The sequence below is a fragment of the Xenopus laevis genome, chromosome 6L (assembly GCF_017654675.1).
Source record: "Xenopus laevis strain J_2021 chromosome 6L, Xenopus_laevis_v10.1, whole genome shotgun sequence".
NCBI lineage: Eukaryota > Metazoa > Chordata > Amphibia > Anura > Pipidae > Xenopus > Xenopus laevis.
The window spans coordinates 143,923,194-143,943,559 of record NC_054381.1 but is presented as its reverse complement, the minus strand read 5'-3'; the positions used below and the strand labels follow the sequence as shown (position 1 = coordinate 143,943,559).

The window sequence follows — 20,366 nt, the reverse complement described above, 5'->3', positions numbered from 1 at the left end:
TAGGGACCAAATTTAGCTCAAATACTAAGGTGACAATTTACTAACATTCAGATTTCATGAATCATACTTTGTCTTTAAAAATTTTAGTTTTTTCAATTATTTCTCTAAAACTCTAAAAATGCAAGATCTATTAATAACCATGAAAAAGTCTAACATGCTCCCATAGAAGTAAATGGAAGCTTTGCTCATCCTATTGGACCTTTTTTTTTTTAACCATTCAGACTTTTGGAGGTTTTCAGATATTTTATACCCCATAAATCTGTAGTGTTTCTTCTTTCCACTGTACAGGTTTAGAAAAGCGTTTAGTTTCAATCCATTGTACTCTACATGCATAATACATACATAAAACCTAAGAAAGCATTGGCTGATGCCATCATAGGCTTCTTGGTGAAGCTTCCAAGTGATACAACCACCTACACAAAGCAACCATAGAGGGGTTTTTCACTTTTTTAATAATTTACAGTATATAAGTTTGTGTTGGAGTCTAACACCACACAGAAAGTGTTTTGGGTTGTGATGAAAATGCAAGATGCTAGTGGTGTGAAGCATTTGTGGTAACCACCAGTAACTTTGCTGCCCCACCACTGTCCTACTTTCCTACTTCCCTACTCCCCTAATACAGTATCCAGCAATGGTCATGAGAAATACTTTTTAGGGCTATACTCTAATTTCAGTTACAGTCCAGAGTAAAATTCACTATCCCGTGGCAGGGAACAGTGGATCACATCACTCAGCATTTAATGTATCATATATATGTGTTTAGAACATCTAGCCACTCTGGGAGAGGTATAAAGTGAAAATAATACATCTTTTTGTTAATCCCTTTTACGGGACATCTCCAAAATGTAGTAACCAGAACAAATTAGCCAGTACAACAGCAACTTCTAAATCCCTAACCTGCCAGAATATGAACCTTGGTAACATTGATTTATTCTATTTTTTGCTTTCATTTTTTTCTTTTCAAGTATTATATAAATCCACAAAAGACAAATAACTGCTTGATGTGTTTCTTATTTCATGGATGACATGTTGACAAAAGATTATTTTAGTAGAAATGGACTGTATGTACTGCACATGTTTTTGACCACAAGAATTAAAGAATGGGCTGGAAAACAATTTTTTAGATTCAGTTGTTTTATGTCAGTGATTTAAAGATATGCCATCATCCCATAGCTATTTCTTTTTACATATTTACATTTCTGTGCGCTTCTAATTAGAACTTTGTAGTTTACTATTGCTAGAACAAACTGTAGCCTTGTTTCTCTAGCTTTGCTTTCTTTCATATATACTGTACGTAGCTATCAAGGGTTCTAAATCCTGCAATGATGTACATAATTAGTAAGAGATAGATCCATAAGTACTGTACTCTGAAATAAAGATAGATGCAATAGTTGCCTTATATCATGGCTACTGCACAAAATTAAGAAGACCACCATTTTAAAAACTTTTTATATAAGCCACAAAAATTTTACTCTACTGATTTGAAGAGCGATGTTATACAATTGTGGGTGTACTTGTGTATCAGTTGACATTGAAAATGCTGACTGCCATGTTTCCGACTGACAGTTACCTGAGGAGCTGCTTATTATTGCCAATGTCATCAATAAACGGGAAGGAGGTAGAGCCTGGAAAAGAAATGCAAATGCAAGTGTTGGATAGGCATTTGAAGAGATGTCCTAATTACTGAAGAAGATGAGAAATTTGTTAAAAAAAGAGATAGTGCTATTATAGTCACTAGATTTTCCAATATAATAGCACTTCTCTTAATTAAAATTAAGTAAATTAACCCGAAAAGGCTTACAGCCACATGAATTTAAAATAGTGTAAATATCCAGTAGGGTAGAAATAACAGATGACAGTAAACCATGGTCAAGTGTTGGCATCTATAGCAGAGAAAGAATTATTGGCCAACCCATACCCTTCCAAGTGTTATCTCAACAACCCCCAGTAGCCATGGAAAAATAACAGGACACACTCTTACTGCTACAGTTTTTGACTTCAGTGTATTTCTCTGAATTAAGACATTGTTCTGCAACAAGAGCTTTGCAGACTTTGAAAGGCAAATGACAGATATATTATAAGAAAAATACATTTCTGGAAAAGATCTCCAAGTATTTCAAAAAGAATTGTATACACACTCCTTATCAAGACCTCATTGCTCAATTTTTGCTTAAATAATCTCCAAACTATATGGATACTGATGCAAAACTCTTATAAATGGTTTGGACACTGCACAGCAGCCAAAATACACAGGAAAAATAGAAAAATATAATTACCACAAATATGAATCAGAAAGTTCAAGACTTATGCAGTTAAAGAGTTATCTGGTATCCAAGGTTTTACTGTACATGTTTAAATAGAGTTCAGACAGACACCTGGGGACACATTTACTAAAACTCAAATTAATCTCATTGTTTTATAAAAACAAATCCAATCAAACTCCCTTCCATGATTTTAACTCATTTATCAATCATTTTTCTTGAAAAAAATCAAATCTACAAACCGTCACGACAAAAATAAATCTCAGAATATTCAAGGTTTTTTTTCAATGAAAAGTTTGAGTTTTCCCTCTAAAAACCTCGACCAGAAAAAAAAATTGTGGTTTAATAAATAGGCCCCATAATGTGACCTGTTATGATGTCATTATAAAAGAGGAAATCAATTTGTAGAAACCAAGAATAGCAGCATTTTTTCTTTTTCACTGAGTGAAACAGATTCAGTAGGATAAGACATGGTAGGTTAGTAATTTTTTTGGTAAGTTTTTATTTTTTAAATTTTTTATGATGAAGTAAGAACATTATTAGGACATTATAATGGCACTATAATATGGTGAGGTTTAGTTTTTCATATGACCTATTACCAATCTTGCATAAGCAGGGTTTTATTTTCTATATAAGCACCTAAGCGCCCATGGCTAGGGCAGCTATTAAAAAAAAAGAGTGAACTTCACATCCGCTTATCAGCGAATTGTGGCAGTGATCAGTAATCGTAAGCCGTTATTAAGCCAAAAAATGTGTTGGAGTCAATCTGCATTTTTCTTATATTTTTTTTCCCCCGCACAAAAAAATAATTTTTTTCTCCCAAATTTTTTATTCCAATATATAAAGTATGTATGATATGTTATATCTAATAAATAATATGACATATTAACAGTATAAATTCACTCTACTATTTGAAATACAGAACCGGTGTGCTTCAGCACAAAAGCAACATATAGAAAATTAAAAAAGAATAACTAATTATAATGAACAGTACTTGTTATCGAACTGACAATGTGAATTATTTTGTCTAGGCTGGTGATTATTTTTGTTGTAGCCAAGGACTTAATGCATGTCTCATTTATAGCTGAAATGGTATTACTGCCTATGTCTGTAAAAATAAATTGATAATTTCAAAGGAAAGGCAGTAAAACATGTTCCTGTCAAGCTACTACTGCACGGTCTTCCATAAACATTTGGGATTAGTCAACACTTCTGTAATACCTATAATCAGCATCCTTACAGCCGCTTACTGCTCATGTCAAAACATGGTGTGTTACCTATCAACCCAAATCTCTGCTAATAGCCCGTGTCAGCACTCCCCTCATTTTACCCATCATCTATCACCGTGTTGTAGATTTTCATTTTACTAAGTAGCCTAATGTTGTCTTTCCCAAAGGTTTTGTTCAATATTAGCATCAACCCTGTTGTTGATTCTTGTGATTGCGATGCATAGCGATATATGTTTAATCTCGGAATATATTGTTGTTCATCATGTGGGTTTTTATGTATGTGTGTAAGGTTCCTATTCAATTTAAACACACTAAGGTACATTTCTATCCAGCCAATTAACCTGCCTTCATTTGTTTGGAGTGTGGGAGGAAACCCATGTAGATACAAGGACAACATACTACTCAGAGCAAAATCAAATGCAGGACTCGAGCACTACTAAGCAGAAATGCAACCCACTCACTCACTGTGCTGGTTGGTTGCTTCTGTGTATATAAAGCAGTTTAAGGAGGGACAATATGGACATACGTTCAATGGAGTATTATGTTAATAAAAAGACTCCGTGATACCAGTGGAACGGTCCACTTCCAAACAGCCTGGCTGAGCAGTTTGCAGCAGAATCATGTAAGAAAGCATTCTAACTTATAGCGGTTCCAAATTCTATTAACCTTTTGCCTTTCTTGCTCTTTCACCTTTATTGGGGAATGTAAAATGTTTTGTTAGTGTTTAAAAAATTTACAAAAAATTTACTAAGACCGTTGTAAAGGTTAATGACCAAGATTTTCATGGTTTGCATCCTTTTTGAAAGTTTGTGAGCAAATGGCTTTTGCAAACATGCTCAGTGAATGTAATAAGAGAGAGAATTAAGGATATATAGTACATTTCGGGGCACATTTACTTAGCTCGAGTGAAGGAATAGAAGAAAAAATACTTTGAATGGTTTTTTTGGCTACTTCGACCATCGAATTGGCTACTTCGACCTTCGACTACGACTTCAACTTCGAATCGAACGATTCAAACTAAAAATCATTCGACTATTCAACCATTCGATAGTCGTAGTACTGTCTCTTTAAAAAAAACTTCGACCAAGTACTTTGCCACCTAAAACCTACCGAACATCAATGTTAGCCTATGGGGAAGGTCCCCGTAGGCTTCCTAACAATTTACTGATCGAAGGAAAATCGTTCGATCGATGGATTAAAATCCTTCAAATCGTTCGATTTGAAGGATTTAATCGTTCGATCGAACGATTTTTCCTTCTATAGTTCGCCTTCGACCCTAAGTAAATGTGCCCCTTCATTTAAAAAACTTAAAATGCAAACTGAAAAGAATTCATACCTATTTTCTACCTTATTGTTACGTTTATAACCGAATTGATGATGTTGCACTATTGGATTTTGCTGTTTAAATCTAAGATTTTAAAAAAATCTTATTTCCATCAACACCATGAAAGATGTTTATTTTGTCTCCAGTGAAAAATGAAGGTTCCTAAGCTGTTATTTTACAACATAGCAAATGAAACTGATATCAGTCATTACTGTGCTGCATCCAGTGACACAAGGAAGGAAACAACTTAATTCTAAAGATCTAAATATTTCCAAAATAGGAGACTAGCAACATCTTGCACAAAAGGTTTTATAAAAACTGTTGTAAATTGTGTGACTGTGGAAATAAAATTTTTCTAATATTGAACAAGACATCCCACGATTTGGGATTTTTACTGTGTTTTTGTGCACATTTAGGAAAAATCAGAAAGAAATAAACACTAGTGCATAAAGTAAAGGTTAAAACAACACGGGGAGAGTTGCAAATCATATATTTTCCATGCATTTTTAATCAAGTTTATAAGATCAGGAAATCCAAATAACAAAACAAAATCTCAGGAAAATAAGTTTTTTCAACTTGCTTGAATGCTAACAATGCACTTATTGAATTCGTTGATATATTGAAAGGTTTTAGGCAGATTTTGATTCTTTTAACATCTTTTTTAATTGATAAATTTGCCCCTTAGTATTAGCGCAATGCTGCATAATATATTATGTACCGTGACAATTCTATTTGTAGGTTACACAATGATCTTGTAATTTTGCAATAATAAGACTAAAAGCGGGACCTTTGGTGGAAAATGCAAGTGACATTTTTGATTTACACATTGATTTGGATCTGTAATTTTTCCTGTAAGTGGTAAACACTATAACAGGATAGCAAATGAAATTAAAGAGACATTATTCTGACCAATATAATTGTATAATTTTTCTGTCTATCTCTTTTCATCATACCACATTTGTTTACACAATCGTAAAAGTATTAATCAGCAGTTTAGAAAAAAATGTAGCAATAAAGTATAATAATAATATTCATAACTATTATCTAATTATAAAAGTATATATATATAAATGTTAAATGCCTCATGCACTCACTTACATGGGTTATTGCCCTGGTGTTAACAGAATATATGTAAAAAAGTTGAGAGAAGGCTATTGCACAACAGGGTCTTGCAAAAAATAGTTATTTATTGTTTAACAAATATAAAGCAACGGAAGCTTTCAGCTCTCTGAGGAGGACTTTATTCTCCCCTGGTTACAAAAATGTTATGTTATGTTTTGAGAACTGTTTCCTTCTGCCTCATACAGGTATTTACTTATAATCCCTTTTAACAGATTTATGCTGAGCTATATCTGTACCAACAACACAATGTTGCATTAACCACTGGTATTTCCAAGATCAATCTAGATAAACATACCGAATACATTTCCATAAAATATGCCATTACATTATAAAGATATTAAAACTCTAGGACTGCAGCTGTCATTGAAATAACACTTCCCCCTCTAGAGAAATATAAGTAGTAATTATTCAAAAAATAGATGGGTTTTTCATGCTTGCACACTATGTCACATACCAACCATGATCTCTTTGTACTTTCACACTTTTACACAATTGCATCTCAAATTGAATCTCGTACATGACTTTTCACATGGTAAACTTTCAGTGAATTGAATCTGGCCCACGAAATGATAAATGGACAGTCTGTAAAATATCACCCAATTTTTTTATTGCACCAGAAAATGCTCTTACTGTTATGTTCATTTCTTTAGCGTCTTTTCTAAAAAAGCAAATAAAACATCTCATGTGGGCCATTTAGAAACCCTTACAGTTCTCTCTGTGACTTAACCACAGAATATAAATATATTTACAACTGATCATGACAGTGGGAATACATTGTGCCATATGTATCTACAGATGGAGCTAACCATGTCGCCTTATGTCACTCCTAGAAAACCATCAGTAGTATTATTTTTCATCAAAACGAATAATGTATGAGCCTCATGATGTCAAAACAAAGTTTGAGCCATCTGTAGTTTATGATTGGTTAAAGATAGTTAGATAGTAGTGATGGGCAAATAAATTAGCCTGGCATGAATTTCGGCAAATTCACGCGTTTCGCGGCCGGCGTCAATTTCCGATTTTCGCGATTTTTCCGTGAAAACGTTCAAATTGCTAAATTTTTTTGTGAAAAGGTTCGAATTGCGAGATTTTTTAGTGAAAACGTTTGAATTGCTTGAATTTCTCATGAAAACGTCCGAATTTCACTCATTTTTCATGAAAACGTCTGAATTTCACGATTTTTCGTGAACTTTCTGATTTCACGATTTTCCACAAATTTTTTGCCGTTTTGCGGGAGAGATTCACCCATCACAATTAGATAGGATTGGCTGCAAAAAAAAAAAAACGCCCATAGACTTCAATGCATTTCACAACTTTTTCCAGTTTCTCTAATTTTTCCATGACGCGGGACAGATTTGCCCATCACTAATTAAAGGCAAAACTTGAACATACCTTCATATAGCCTTAACATATTTAAGTCTGAAAAAGCTTTAGTTTTAGGGCCACATAAATAGTTGACGAATTTAGCTAAAATCCTACAGACTAGATTGTATGAAATTAAATGTTTTTTGATTTCAATTTTTTTTTGTTTTGAACTCTCAAGAGACATCTAGAATGTTACTTGTCAATTATTTGCAAAATATTATTTCCATTACAAGTGTAATAACTGATTCATGTTTGTTATCATTTTGTAGATTATACTTAAAGGGCCACAGTGGGACAGCAGGGAAGCAAAGCAGTCTAATCTTGCATGGGGCAGACTTCAGTACAAAAGATGCAGACAATGACAACTGTATGTGCAAATGTGCTCTCATGCTGACGGGAGGTAGGTTTATTTTATGTTAATTATTTATATTCTTATAGAGTGGTACAAAATATTTTAAGCAATGTTTACTAAAATCCATTCCTGAGATGAACAAAGAGTGAAAAGAAGCTGATGCAAAAATCAGTCCAGATATCTGGTTAAATAAATGTGCTGTGTTATTCCTTCCATTTGTCTGTGTTTTGTGCAACTCCATTCTACCTTCACTATAATATATATTGCTTCTAGGTGTATGTAAAGAAAACATGGGTTTAAAAGGAACAGGTTTAGGCTAAACTAAAGATGTGTTCAAATGTATTTTGTGTAAGTCATAGAAAGAAACACCTAGAACTTTAAAATGAAGACCGTAGGTGGACTACATTGCACTGAATCAATTAGTAAATAATGGCTGAAACCTTTGGCCTCAGTAACTTTATTCACTATATAATTTAAAGCTTGTTTTATAGGGAAACAGCCAAGCTGTAGCTTATACAGTATATTTATTTGTAGCTTTCTGATTTTCAATAAGAAATTGCTCACAGGATTTAAGTAACATTTTTCTATTTTCAGATTATTCGTCACCCTCTAATGTCATTTTTTTTTATCTTTGGCCAAATCTGAGCCTCTAGTCTTGCACCATGAGCATCTCTTTATGGATTGGGTCCTTTATAAAATAGCTCTGGGTTCTTTTCTCTTTAAAAACAAAATAGCCTGATTTTAAGAAATTCCGTAAAGACTTTGAGAGTGCAATATTTTCTGGAACACGATGAAAGGATAATGGAGCCATTTAAGTACCTGCTTTTAAAAGGATTTATTAGAAAATCTATTTAGTTGTGTGCTGTTTTCAGATCTAAGACGCTTTGTAGGTTGACAGGGTGTTATGCTCTCTGAGCTGCATGTTTATGTGAATGCTATAAAATATCTTAGATTAGAGATTCATTAGTATTAGCTTTATTGATAAGGTGGAAGATGTTTCATTGCCACGGTCATATTTTCTGTCTTTGTTATCATTCCAGCAGCAATGTTCTGTTTCAGTTGATGGTAATTAGGCAGGGTTGCTGAAACTGTGGACATGCTTCTCGGATAAGGGTGATGATGTTGTTAATTATTTATATAGCAAGTAGGTGCCACTTGCCATGTGTTTCAACAATAAAGTACAAAAACATGCAATTATTTTGAGAAATATTTTTGTCTTATGCAGGTAAAAATATGACAATAGTTATTTTTCTTGGTTTTTTATGAACTTGTTTGCATTTCGTTTTGGTGCACAAACTCGATTTTTGAAAGGAGCACAGTTACAATGGCAGAGGGTATTTGCCCTGAGGCCTTTTTCTTTATCTTATTGCAGAAGTTTCAAGCTTTCTTCAGGGGTCTAGTATTTGGTTAGGACTCCTTTCAGCTCATAATAAGTTTATGGAAAAGTATAGGATATAGTATCCAGAATGCTTGGGACCTGGGGTATTCTGTAATTTGGCTTGTCATTCTTTAGTCTACTAAAAAATGATTTAAACATTTAATAAACCCAATTGGATTGTTTGCCATCAATATTGATTCATGCAGCTTAGTTAAGATTAAGTACCAATTAGGGGCAGATGCATCAAGGGTCATCAAGGGTCAAATATCGAGTGTTAATTAACCCTCGATATTCGACTGGGGAATGAAAATCCTTCGACTTCGAATATCGAAGTCGAAGGATTTTGCGCAAATACTTCGATTGAACGATCAAAGGAATAATCGAATGATTCGAAGGATTTTAATCCAAAAATCGAAGGATTATCCTTCGACCAAAAAAAGTTAGGCAAGTCTATGGGGACCTTCCCCATAGTCTAACATTGGGTTCGGTAGCTTTTAGGTGGGTCGAAGTTTTTTCTTAAAGAGACAGTACTTCGACTATCGAATGGTCGAATAGTCGAAAGATTTTTAGTTTGAATCCTTCGATTCAAAGTCATAGTCGAAGGTCGAAGTAGCCCATTCGATGGTCAAAGTAGCCAAAAAAACACTTCGAAATTCAACGTTTTCTTCTATTCCTTCACTCGAAGTTAATGAATTGGCCCCTTAATGTTTTATCATTAAAGAATACATTTTTAAAAATTAGAACTATTTGCTTTAAATGGACTCCATGGAAGATGGCCTGTAATTTGGAGCTTTCTAAATAATGGCTTTCGGATAAGGGATTCTATACCTGTATAAAAAAACTGCACTTAAGAATATCTGGGACTGCACCAAAATTTCAGCATTGTTGACCATGAGGCTGGAATTCCAGGTGTATCTGGGACACCAAATAACCATGCCCTATACATTTCAGTCCTTATTGAACATCAGACCTCCCCGAACCATATTGCATTATGCTGCAAACAATATTTGTTTGAGCTGAAATATTTTGTTTTTGCTTTAAAGGCTAAACGTTTTGGTGGTAATTTCTCTGGAGTCTCAAATGTAGTTATTGTTTGACATGTTGCAGATGACTGTAGTGAAAGGTCTATGAAAGTGTACATTCCCATCGCACGATTTAGAGAAATATACAACATGCAAGTGAGACCTGATTGGTGAAGAAGTTTTTATTTTATTCGTTATTGTTGTTTTAAACCAGTCTTTCATTTTGACTGTTTGTTTTAATGTCAGCACAAAAGTGCAACTCTACTTTTTTGTGCAGTTTTCTCCCTAACACAATAATATTTATCTTTTTGCTGTAATTAGTCTACATAAAGGTTTAGACTTACAATATGTTAGCTAACTGATAACTGAGTTTTAAGCTTAACTGAACATCTTATAAAATGCTAGAAAATCTGCTTTCCGGTAGAAAACAAATATTAGCCTGTGAATAACAATTCATTGGAGACCATTCTGAAGTACTTTCCTACCTAATGCCAACTTCCCGATTTATTTCCTACAGTTTTGCTTTAGTTTTCCTGACCCTCAACTATTATGGACCAATTTAGAAGTTATGTGAGTGGATTAGGGACATCAATTAGTCTTGTACTGTAATTACTGTAATTTTTATTGATTCATGAGGCATCACTTCCAATACATATGGGGCATGTTTATTAAAGGGTGATAAGTTTTTTTTGTACCTCGAATTAACTCGAATGACCTCGAAATTCAAATGGTATCTTATTTAATAAAAAACCTGAAATCAAATGAATATTATATATATATATATATGCATTATTATAAATAATAATGTCAGGAAGCGTATTAACATTTTCAAATGGGTCACTGGATCTCTGCCATTGACTTCTACATGAACTCGGCAGATTTTAGGTGCCATACTGTCGAATTCAAGTTGTTCCCAGGGTCGAGGTATGATAAATCTCGAATTCAAATTAGAGTTTGGATTTTTCCCAACTCGACTTTGTGAGTGTTGACCAAAAATTCAACTTGAAAATTCAAATTTGAATTTACCATTCAAACATAAATCTGCCCCATAACATGAGATCAACTAGGCGCTAGTTAATTGCACAACACACAAACCATAAAAGTACCAACTCCTCCTGCATACTCTTGTATCCATGTGCTCTTTACTTTGCACTGGTACATAATTGTGCACAATTCATCAGAACAGATGGAAATGGGGCAAAGACCATGTTTGGGTGCAATAACTTGTATTTTTTAATAGAATATACACAATGTAGCAGCCAGTTTTGTGCTTTGCAACTGCACCGTTGTTCATGGTCTTAGACTGTTGATTTACGCAATCTGATTCCTGAATACGATAGCATGTCAGCCATAAAGCATTACATAACTGCTGCTCTGTGAGTCTTAACAGTGTAATTGTAGTTTTACCTACAGTATGAAATTATAAAAGGGACTATAACTTTTCTTTTTACATTTAAATGTATCATTTCCTTGCTAAATGTTGCCCCATAGGACAACAGCTCCAGTTAACATTCAGCAAACTAAACTATTCCACATAACCTCTAAGGGCAGAGGCACCAATTGCCTTCCTGTCGGTGATTTACATTCTAGCCGGCGGGTGGCAAAATTAGTAGCCCTGAATCTGAACGTGTGTCTCTGCCTGAACAGCAAAGAAACGAGGGCACAAGAAATGAAATAACTCTGTGGAAAACTACTAAAATATGCTTACTTCTACCTACTTAATAATCTGTACAGGTATGGGATCAATCGTCCGCTAACCTGTTATCCAAAAAGCTATGAATTTTGGGAAGGTCATCTACCATAGACTCCATTTTAATCAAATAATTGTAATTTTTTCTCTGCAATAATAAATAAAACAGTACCTTGTACTAGATCTCAACTAAGTTAAAAACACTACTATTAGGTTTAACAGATGTTTAAATTATTTTTTTAGCCGGTTTAAAACACATTTCTTGTACTTTTATAATGTCAAATGTTCAATGATTTGTTCCTTGCTGTGTTTTAAATAAGAAAATCAGTAAAAAAAATTATGGAAATACCCTTTACATAGAAAACCCCAGGACTTGAGCTTTGTGAGAACAGGCCCCATACTTATATTAGTAGTTAAAAATATTTTTTGTATTATTTTTCATCAGTAAAAGGCAGAATTATAAAAACGTAAAAAATTTTTTTAAAGCTTCATACATTTTGCATGAAATAAGACATTTTATTAAATTGTTTTCTTGAGAAACTACAGACATAAAAAAGATTTCCGATCAAACAAAAGTTCCATTGTTTGTTTGCCTTTAAAAATCATCAGTAAGAAGACACAGAAATTGAAAAATATAATAATTCCAGTAACTAAACATTTTGTTCTCTCTGAGACATTTATTTTCTCCTAGATCAAATGGCATATTGTCTCAGCTTTTGAAAAATTAGCCCATAGAGTCCTTTCACTTTTTGTTCTCCCTCTAGCTTTAAAAAGAAAATTAGAAGACATTACATCCAGGTTGGGAGTTAAGATCCATTATGTCTTGGATGAATGTTATTTAAAGATATGACATTAGCCATGTGGTAGAATTAATAAAAACCATTAGGGCTTAAAAAATGCAATAGTGAGATTTTTTAATTCTAAATCTTATGTGGCTTTATAATTAGTTAGTTATTACTTGCATTTTTACATTAAAGAAAATGTAATGACTTGCAATTAGTGTACAACATGGAATTGTTTCCATAAGTAAAATAAAACAAAAAATATCAGTGAAGTTACTGAAGGACAGAATACAGGGCCGTCATTTCACATTAGGGAATATAATGACACTTACCAGAAATCCCTTTCAAGTATTTTAACCTTAATAGAAAAAAAAATGGCTGTATGATGTAACATGTTACTTTTGTAGATATAAGTATTGAGTCACATTTTGGCAATCAAATATTTAACGTTTTGAAAATATACAAACACATGCAGAACTTTTTTTTTTGCAGCTTAGAAGTATTCATAACTAAAGGTATTTTTTATTTCAGATATCATTTTTAAAACTTAGTTATAGGTCATTCATGGAAAGAAAAATGCTAGTGGTCATAATAACCCTTGTGGGCTACAGACATAATTTGTTACATTGTTAAAGCAGAAACTCAATTACTTATTTTTTTAAAAAAAATATGAACATCGAACATCAAAATCTACAAATAGCAAGATTTTATAAACAATGGAAGCATATCGTAAAATGGGGCACAAAAACTCTTCAAACAAAAACCCTTTTTTCCATATGCTCCGGTGATTTTCTGTTCATCTAAGTTTCTCCTGTTGTTTGCACTGTATGTATAGACCCCTTGTTTCATTGAATCAGCTGTCCTGCATCATGTGTAATATCAAGCTTCCATCTTTTAAAATCATTCTTCATTTTCCTTAAAACGGGTAGTTCACTGTTAACTTTTATTATGTTTGCCACGCTCAATTGCTCTTCCTTGTTTGTTATAATTCTGAATTATTTGCCGTTCTCTTCTGCCTCTTTTCAGCTCTCAGTGAGGTTCACTGACCCCGGCAGCCAAACAATTTATTATTGCTATTTATACCTTTTATTGTTTATCCTTAAATCTGTCATTCAAACCAATGTCTGGTTGATAGCATAATTTGGACCCTAGCAACCAGATAGCTATTGAGCAAAATGTTAATAATTAAGAAAACACCAAAAATAAAGATCAGTTGCAAATTTTCTCAGAATATCACTGCCTACATTATACTAAAATTTAATTTAAAGCTGAACTTCCCCTAAAATACATATAAACTTCAGACTTCTAGCTCTCCTGTCTGCTGTATGACCAAGGGCACCTGTTGGTTAAGGCCATATCAGTCATATTCCATTACTTATCTGGTGTAATTCATGCAGCCCTGTCTGGCACTGCAAACAACTTCCATTTAGTCAAATATCCCTTGAAGCTGGGAAATCTAGATCAGTGATCCAGCTACACAAAATAAGAAAGTAAGGTCTGCAACCTTGCCGAAGTGGAGCTCAGACGTTGAACATTCAGCATCTTATCAAGTGCCAGAGCACCCACTCAATTTCCTACTTTAAAGGGCACCTGTTGGGTAAAAATGTTATCCCCAACCAAAGGTGCGGGCTAATATAACCCGCATTCTAGTTGGGGATAGCAGTCGTTTTTTTTAAAAAAAAAAAAATACACCCCGCCAGCGCTAGGCTACCCACACCAGAAGAGACCTCCCTCCTGGTGCGGGTAGCCTAGCGCTGGGGGGGGGGCATTTTTTTAAAAAAAAACTACAGTTATCTCAACAGATGCCCTTTAAAGTAGGGAATTGAGTGGGTGCTCTGGCACTTGATAAGATGCTGAATGTTCCACGTCTGAGCTCCACTTCGGCAAGGTTGCAGACCTTACTTTCTTATTTTGTGAAACTGGATCACTGATCTAGATTTCCCAGCTTCAAGGGATACTTGACTCAATGGAAGTTGTTTGCAGCGTCAGACAGGGCTGCATGAATTACACCAGATAAGTAATGGAGTATGACTGATATGGCCTTAACCTGGGAAACTCTAACCAATATATTTGCAAGCTAACATGTTCATGGTTGCAAGATAAAAGGCCTTTACAAAGTGCAAGGGCAAGTTGCGAGTACCTTGCATCTCAAGTAGCTCCTGGTACTTCCACATAACTGGGCTCAGTGCTGTAGGCCTGTCCTTCCTCTTCTTGTGAAACGAGAACAGCGTACTTATTGGCACAGAGGAACCTTGGAGCTACACCTAAAATGTGGCACTAGCTCCAGGGTTTCCAACTGACAATACGGTGCTAAAGACTCAGATGATGAATTTGCTTTTTGTACACTAAACTTGCACTCATAACTTGGTCCTATGTCAATGTCTTTTGCATATTAATGATACACTTATTGGACACATTTGATGTATTTAGCTGATTATTGGTCCCATTTACAGCCTAATAAACTAAAGCATCAAAAACACAAGCCAACAATCTCTGGAATATTTTTTTTTCTCAGGTGAAAGAAGTGAAGTGCTGCTTTTGATAAATAGAACACAAAGTGTATTATCCAAAAGATCTATGAAATAATTTTGACAGCATACAATGGACAGTGTTAACATTCACTAAGCTTATTATTTCAAAATGTCTTTATTGGTCTCCCAGGAGATGAATGATATGCTGTCACTTTAAATAAATTGCATAGAAATGCTAATCCAGGAGATGTGAACTGTGGTTGGGTACTTCAGGGCTGAATAATTTGATTTAATTCAAAACATAGTATGAAACATCAGTTAAGAGGTAGCTATAAAGTAGAATATTTTTCTTCCATGTTATTTCCCTCTTCAATTATTCTATAGCTTGAGATATAGGTAGTATACTTATTTCCAAATGTGATACCATAAATGACATTTAACACAAAACCATAAACAAATAAATATTTGGGATTGCCTCTGTTAGAGCAATATTTATTCTTGTTTTAGAAGACTACACAAGGGATCCATCAAAAATATACATTGCGAAAAACTGGTTGGGCCATTTATAAATACAAATGTGGGGCGAGGAATAACATTTAAAACAGAATTTTAACCTACCTCCATTAGTGAGAATAGCTACAACAAGTGATGAGTGAATTTGTCCAAAAATTCACTAAACAAAATGTCACAATTGGCACCCTAAATCCAGAACCTATGCTAAGCACCCTGTTCTCGGCTCTTGCTTCTGCGTTTAACAGCCGCCTCTCACCTTGGGAGGAGCCCTCGGCTAATCGGATGCTGCCAGCAAAGGGTTCTGGAAGAGCAAAGGGGCACGATGGTAAAGCAAAAGTCTTTTGGGCAGAAAATCACAGTACAAGGTGTAAACAGAAAGCGTAGTCAAATCAGGCCAGGTCGGGGCAGACAGAGTGCAGAGAGTCAGACAGGCAGGGGTCAAACCAGGAAATCAATCACAAGGGTAACCAGGCAGGATCAGATTTCAAAAGTCAGAATCATCAAAAAACAGGCAGGGGTCACAACTAGTGATGGGCGGATTTGCGCCGTTTCGCTTTGCCGAAAAATTCGCGAATTTCGCGAAACAGCGAAAAATTAGTGAAACGGCGCCGGCGTCTCATTTTTTTTGACGCTGGCGGATTTTTGACGCAAATTTTTGCGGGCGTTTCGCTAATTTATTCACTGGCGGCGAATCGCGCAAATTTGCCGTGAATTTGCGCCTGGCGAATAAATTCGCCCATCACTAGTCACAACAGGTATCAGAATCAGGCAGGAATAAACTCAGAAAGGCACCAGGAATTCACTAGGAATGAACCTATAACGGGCAATGAGAAAATCAAAACTGTCATTTTACTTTAAATGTCACTTTAAATACTTTAAACTTCGTGCCACTAAGTGCTGGCATCAACATGCCAGCGCTCATGCACCAGTAAATAGGAGGAGTGCGCGTTGCGCGCGCCTTAACTAACTGGAGTGGCGAGGCAGGCGTCCCCACCAATGGCGCGGCGGGCATGTATTATTGTATGGGGATATACGTTCGACATTGTAATATTGTGAGTGACTGTGACTTTTATAACATATTTCCATGATATAAATTACACAGTATTTTAAAAGAGAGAACATAAACCAATTAAAGAATAACTGATGGTCTAGTGACACAGTATAGGCTTGATATGATAGCTACAAACAACACAAGGGGGGCCTACTGTATTTACTTACATTTGGATATGTTTTTTTCTGTAAAACGTCATGTTTTTGAAACTTTTCTAAAACTCGAAAAATCAAGATTTATTAAAGGAGAAGTAAACCCTAAAAATTAATATAACTTAGTGCATTAGCCTAAAGTTTCAGCTTGTCAGTAGCAGCAATGATCCAGGACTTCAAACTTGTCACAGGGGGTCACCATCTTGGAAAGTGTCTGCGACACTCACATGCTCAGTGGGCTCTGAGCAGCCAAGCTTAGGGGTCGTTGCAAATTATCAAGCATAAAATGAGGTTGACCTGTAATATTCGTTGATGCTACAGGGCTGGTTATTAAATTCTAAAGCTAGTTGCATTGGTTTCTGTGCTGCCATATAGTAATTATCTTTATTAATTACTAATCAGCCTTATAGTGTGACATTTTACACTTATAGTGTACTTTATATTTTGAATGGGTACCTAAGGTCAGTAAGTGACAGCAGCACAGATCATGTGCAATGAATCGGCAGAAAAGAAGATTGGGAGCTACTGGGGCATTTTCAGAGACACAGGTCTTCCCTGCATTTCTAGTTTACTTCTTTAGTTACTCTTTAGTTCTTCTTTTAGTGTAAAAACCATGTAACACAAAACTTCACCAAGTAAAAGCAGTTGAGGTCAATTGAATTGAATTGCATCTCAAATTGAATCTCGTCCATGACTTTTCATGCGATCAACCCTTTTTTTACTGAATTGAATCTGGCCCAATGAGTTTATTTGTGGTTTCAAAGACCATTAAAATCACTACAATGAGAATGGTGATACATGGGCCTCTAGGAATCAGCATAAACAACGATCTTGTACCTACTTGAATTATACAGAACTGAAGGTCACATGAGCATGCTTTCATTTCCCACTCACATTCCTCCCTTTCACTCACAGATGCAAACACTTTACACAATGAAAGTTTTTGCATAGATAAAACAAATAACCGTCTTTTTTTTTCATTAGAAAATGTTATTTCTATTAGTGTTTACCTTCAGCTATTAATCTAATGTCTTTGTGTTAATGTAGGTTGGTGGTTTGACGCCTGTGGTCCTTCAAACCTGAATGGGATGTACTACACTGCAGGGCAGAACCACGGAAAGCTGAATGGAATAAAGTGGCATTACTTCAAAGGCCCTAGTTACTCCTTACGAGCAACAACAATGATGATCCGGCCCATGGATTTCTAATTCAGCACCAGACAATGTTCATTTGAGAAGGTTCTACAGTCTCTTCTGATTAGAACATAATTATGATTGATGGCCAGAAACACATAAACATTTGTTTCCTACTCTCAGATGAATTTCTTGAACTTGGAACAAGGCATCAGCATATGTTGTTTCAGAAAAATACAACTGAATCATATTTTCAAGAATTGGTGAAATTTGTGAGGACAAATAAACTGCACATTGGATTGTTAAAGCAGAAACAAACTTTTAGACTTCTCCTGATGATAATATCAGTGGAACCGTTTAAATAACGAACCATGTAGATATGAATATAGTAGTTACAAAGTAATATTTAGATATCTGTGTGATGCAGCTCCCAGGAGCCTCTTCATCAGAAGACCCAAAGGTTTGTTAAAGGACTGGTTTGTTTGCAGATTATTCTTATATTCAGGCATATTTTCTTGGGCAACCACAGTCTGTCACTATTCAAAAATAGTTATTTCAGAATCAATGAAAATCTTTTTTAGTTTCCACTACATTTTTTCTGCATACATTATTGAAGAACAAGTTACAATTGACATTGATGACAATGTTTATTTGCAGAAAACATCTGTAAACTCTATTATGAAAGTATAATAAATCATGTTAAAAGATTAATATTCATTATACTATTCAAATATGGAATGGTCATGTTAAAAGACAAGCAGAACATTGTATCAAATACATAGCCACTTGCATTTAATAAGCTGTAGTAGATGTGTATACGTCAGTACCTACATTTCCACTTAGTATGTTACTCGTTATATACTTTTTGCCGATGTATATGAAGTATAAATTGTGAGCAAATGAGTACCTTTCTTGATACCCTCGTTTAACAACGCACAGCTATTAAATGTATTCACACAATGTTAAAGTTTGTTTTTCACACATTAAATTAAGATTTATTTTTGTTATCTAGATTTATATTCTTCTTTTAAGTTGTTGTTAAATTAACCAAACAGAAACACACAAATGTAAACAATGTTTTAAGTTCCCTCCTAACACATAATTTGACTTGAAAATGTGATTTATAGAACTGCCCCCTATATGTAATAAAAGGCACAAAGTTTGCCCAGGTGCAGTAACCCAAATCAACCAATAAGATGCTTGTTTAACTGGGTGCCCAATAAATGCTAATTGCTGGTTGCTATAGGTGATTAGACTTATACAAGATCTTGTACCTGTTCTTACATAACCCCATGGGGTAAATTCACTAAGCAGCAAAAATGCGCTACACCGCACTTCGCCACACTTCACCACACTTCGCCAGGCGAAGTTTCGCCTGGGTGACGCTAATTCACTAAAATCCAAAGTTACGCTCAGGGAGGCGAACGGTAGCGAATTTGCACTAGTGTTAATTCGTCAAGCAAAGCTCTAGCGATGCCTAATTTGCATACGGCGCCAAGTTAAAGTTGAATGGACATATATGTAGCAGCAAATACATTACACTACATAAGGCTGGGAAAGCTTCATTAAATAAAATAGAGTTGATATTTTGCCCTATACATGTGCCCACTGTATAGTTTAGGTGCCATATGTCAGGAAATGTAGGGGGGAAGGAGGGTGCCCCCCAAAAAAATGACAATCTTTTTCAACCTATCACCCTTAAAAAAGGAAAAGGCAAGTCTGGCGTAAAATATGCAAGTTAGCGAATTAGCGTAGTTACGTCGTCCCTTCGCCATAGCGCAACTACGCCTGGCGTAAGGGTGCGAAGTAGCGCTATAGTAGGTCCACTTCACTAGCAAATTTACACCAGCGCCCGTTAGTAAATCGGCAAAGTAACTAAATGATATCACGCTGGCGAATTTTCGCTAGCGTTAGTCACTTCCGCCGTTTATTAAATCTGCCCCCATATGTGTTATTTTGTATGCCTCCATTTAAAGAGCACATTTACCCTTTTTATAAATCTGGTTCATCTAACTCAATTTTGCCACAGACGGGCAGGACCTAGGGCACATTGCAGTATTCAAAATGTCCTTCTTCACCTGGCATGTTCCAGTTCAAAGTAGATGGTAGATGTTGCCAATGTCAGATGAGATGGCCCTGAAATGCCAAAACAAGTGTTCTTGAGCCCCTGCCTGATGTTACTCTCTGTTGCTATAAGCATAGTTTATATGTCCACAGAATATACCATGTCTTGCTGTCTGCAAGCAACTATAACTGGCGTTTTGTTACTTTATTTTGCATTTCTTATAGGAGATAATCCACCAAATCTTTTCATACATACACCAGACACCAATAGTCCCTCTAATTTTTTAGGGGGGTGGTGGTGTCACAGCTTAGAAGGAACATTGTGGGCCATCATTTTTCTAGTTGATAAAGCCACTGGCTAAATGGTTGGATATTGCTTGATTTGGGCTACAACTCTGAAAAGTGAGTAGTGATGAGTGAATTTTTTTACGTATGCAACAATTTTTTCTCACTCCAA

At 35.2% G+C, this 20,366-nt stretch overlaps 1 protein-coding gene across 1 annotated transcript in view; it reads left to right on the top strand.

The window, feature by feature from the left end:
• The window catches only part of angpt1.L (angiopoietin 1 L homeolog), a 192,877-nt gene extending 174,025 nt beyond the window's left edge, over positions 1 to 18,852 (top strand). The window contains exons 8-9 of the mRNA XM_018268208.2: positions 7,571 to 7,701; positions 17,760 to 18,852. Coding sequence (XP_018123697.1) covers positions 7,571 to 7,701; positions 17,760 to 17,920 — 292 coding nt within the window. The 3' untranslated portion in view covers positions 17,921 to 18,852. The remainder of the gene's footprint in view (positions 1 to 7,570; positions 7,702 to 17,759) is intronic.
• The last annotated feature ends 1,514 nt before the right edge of the window (positions 18,853 to 20,366 follow it).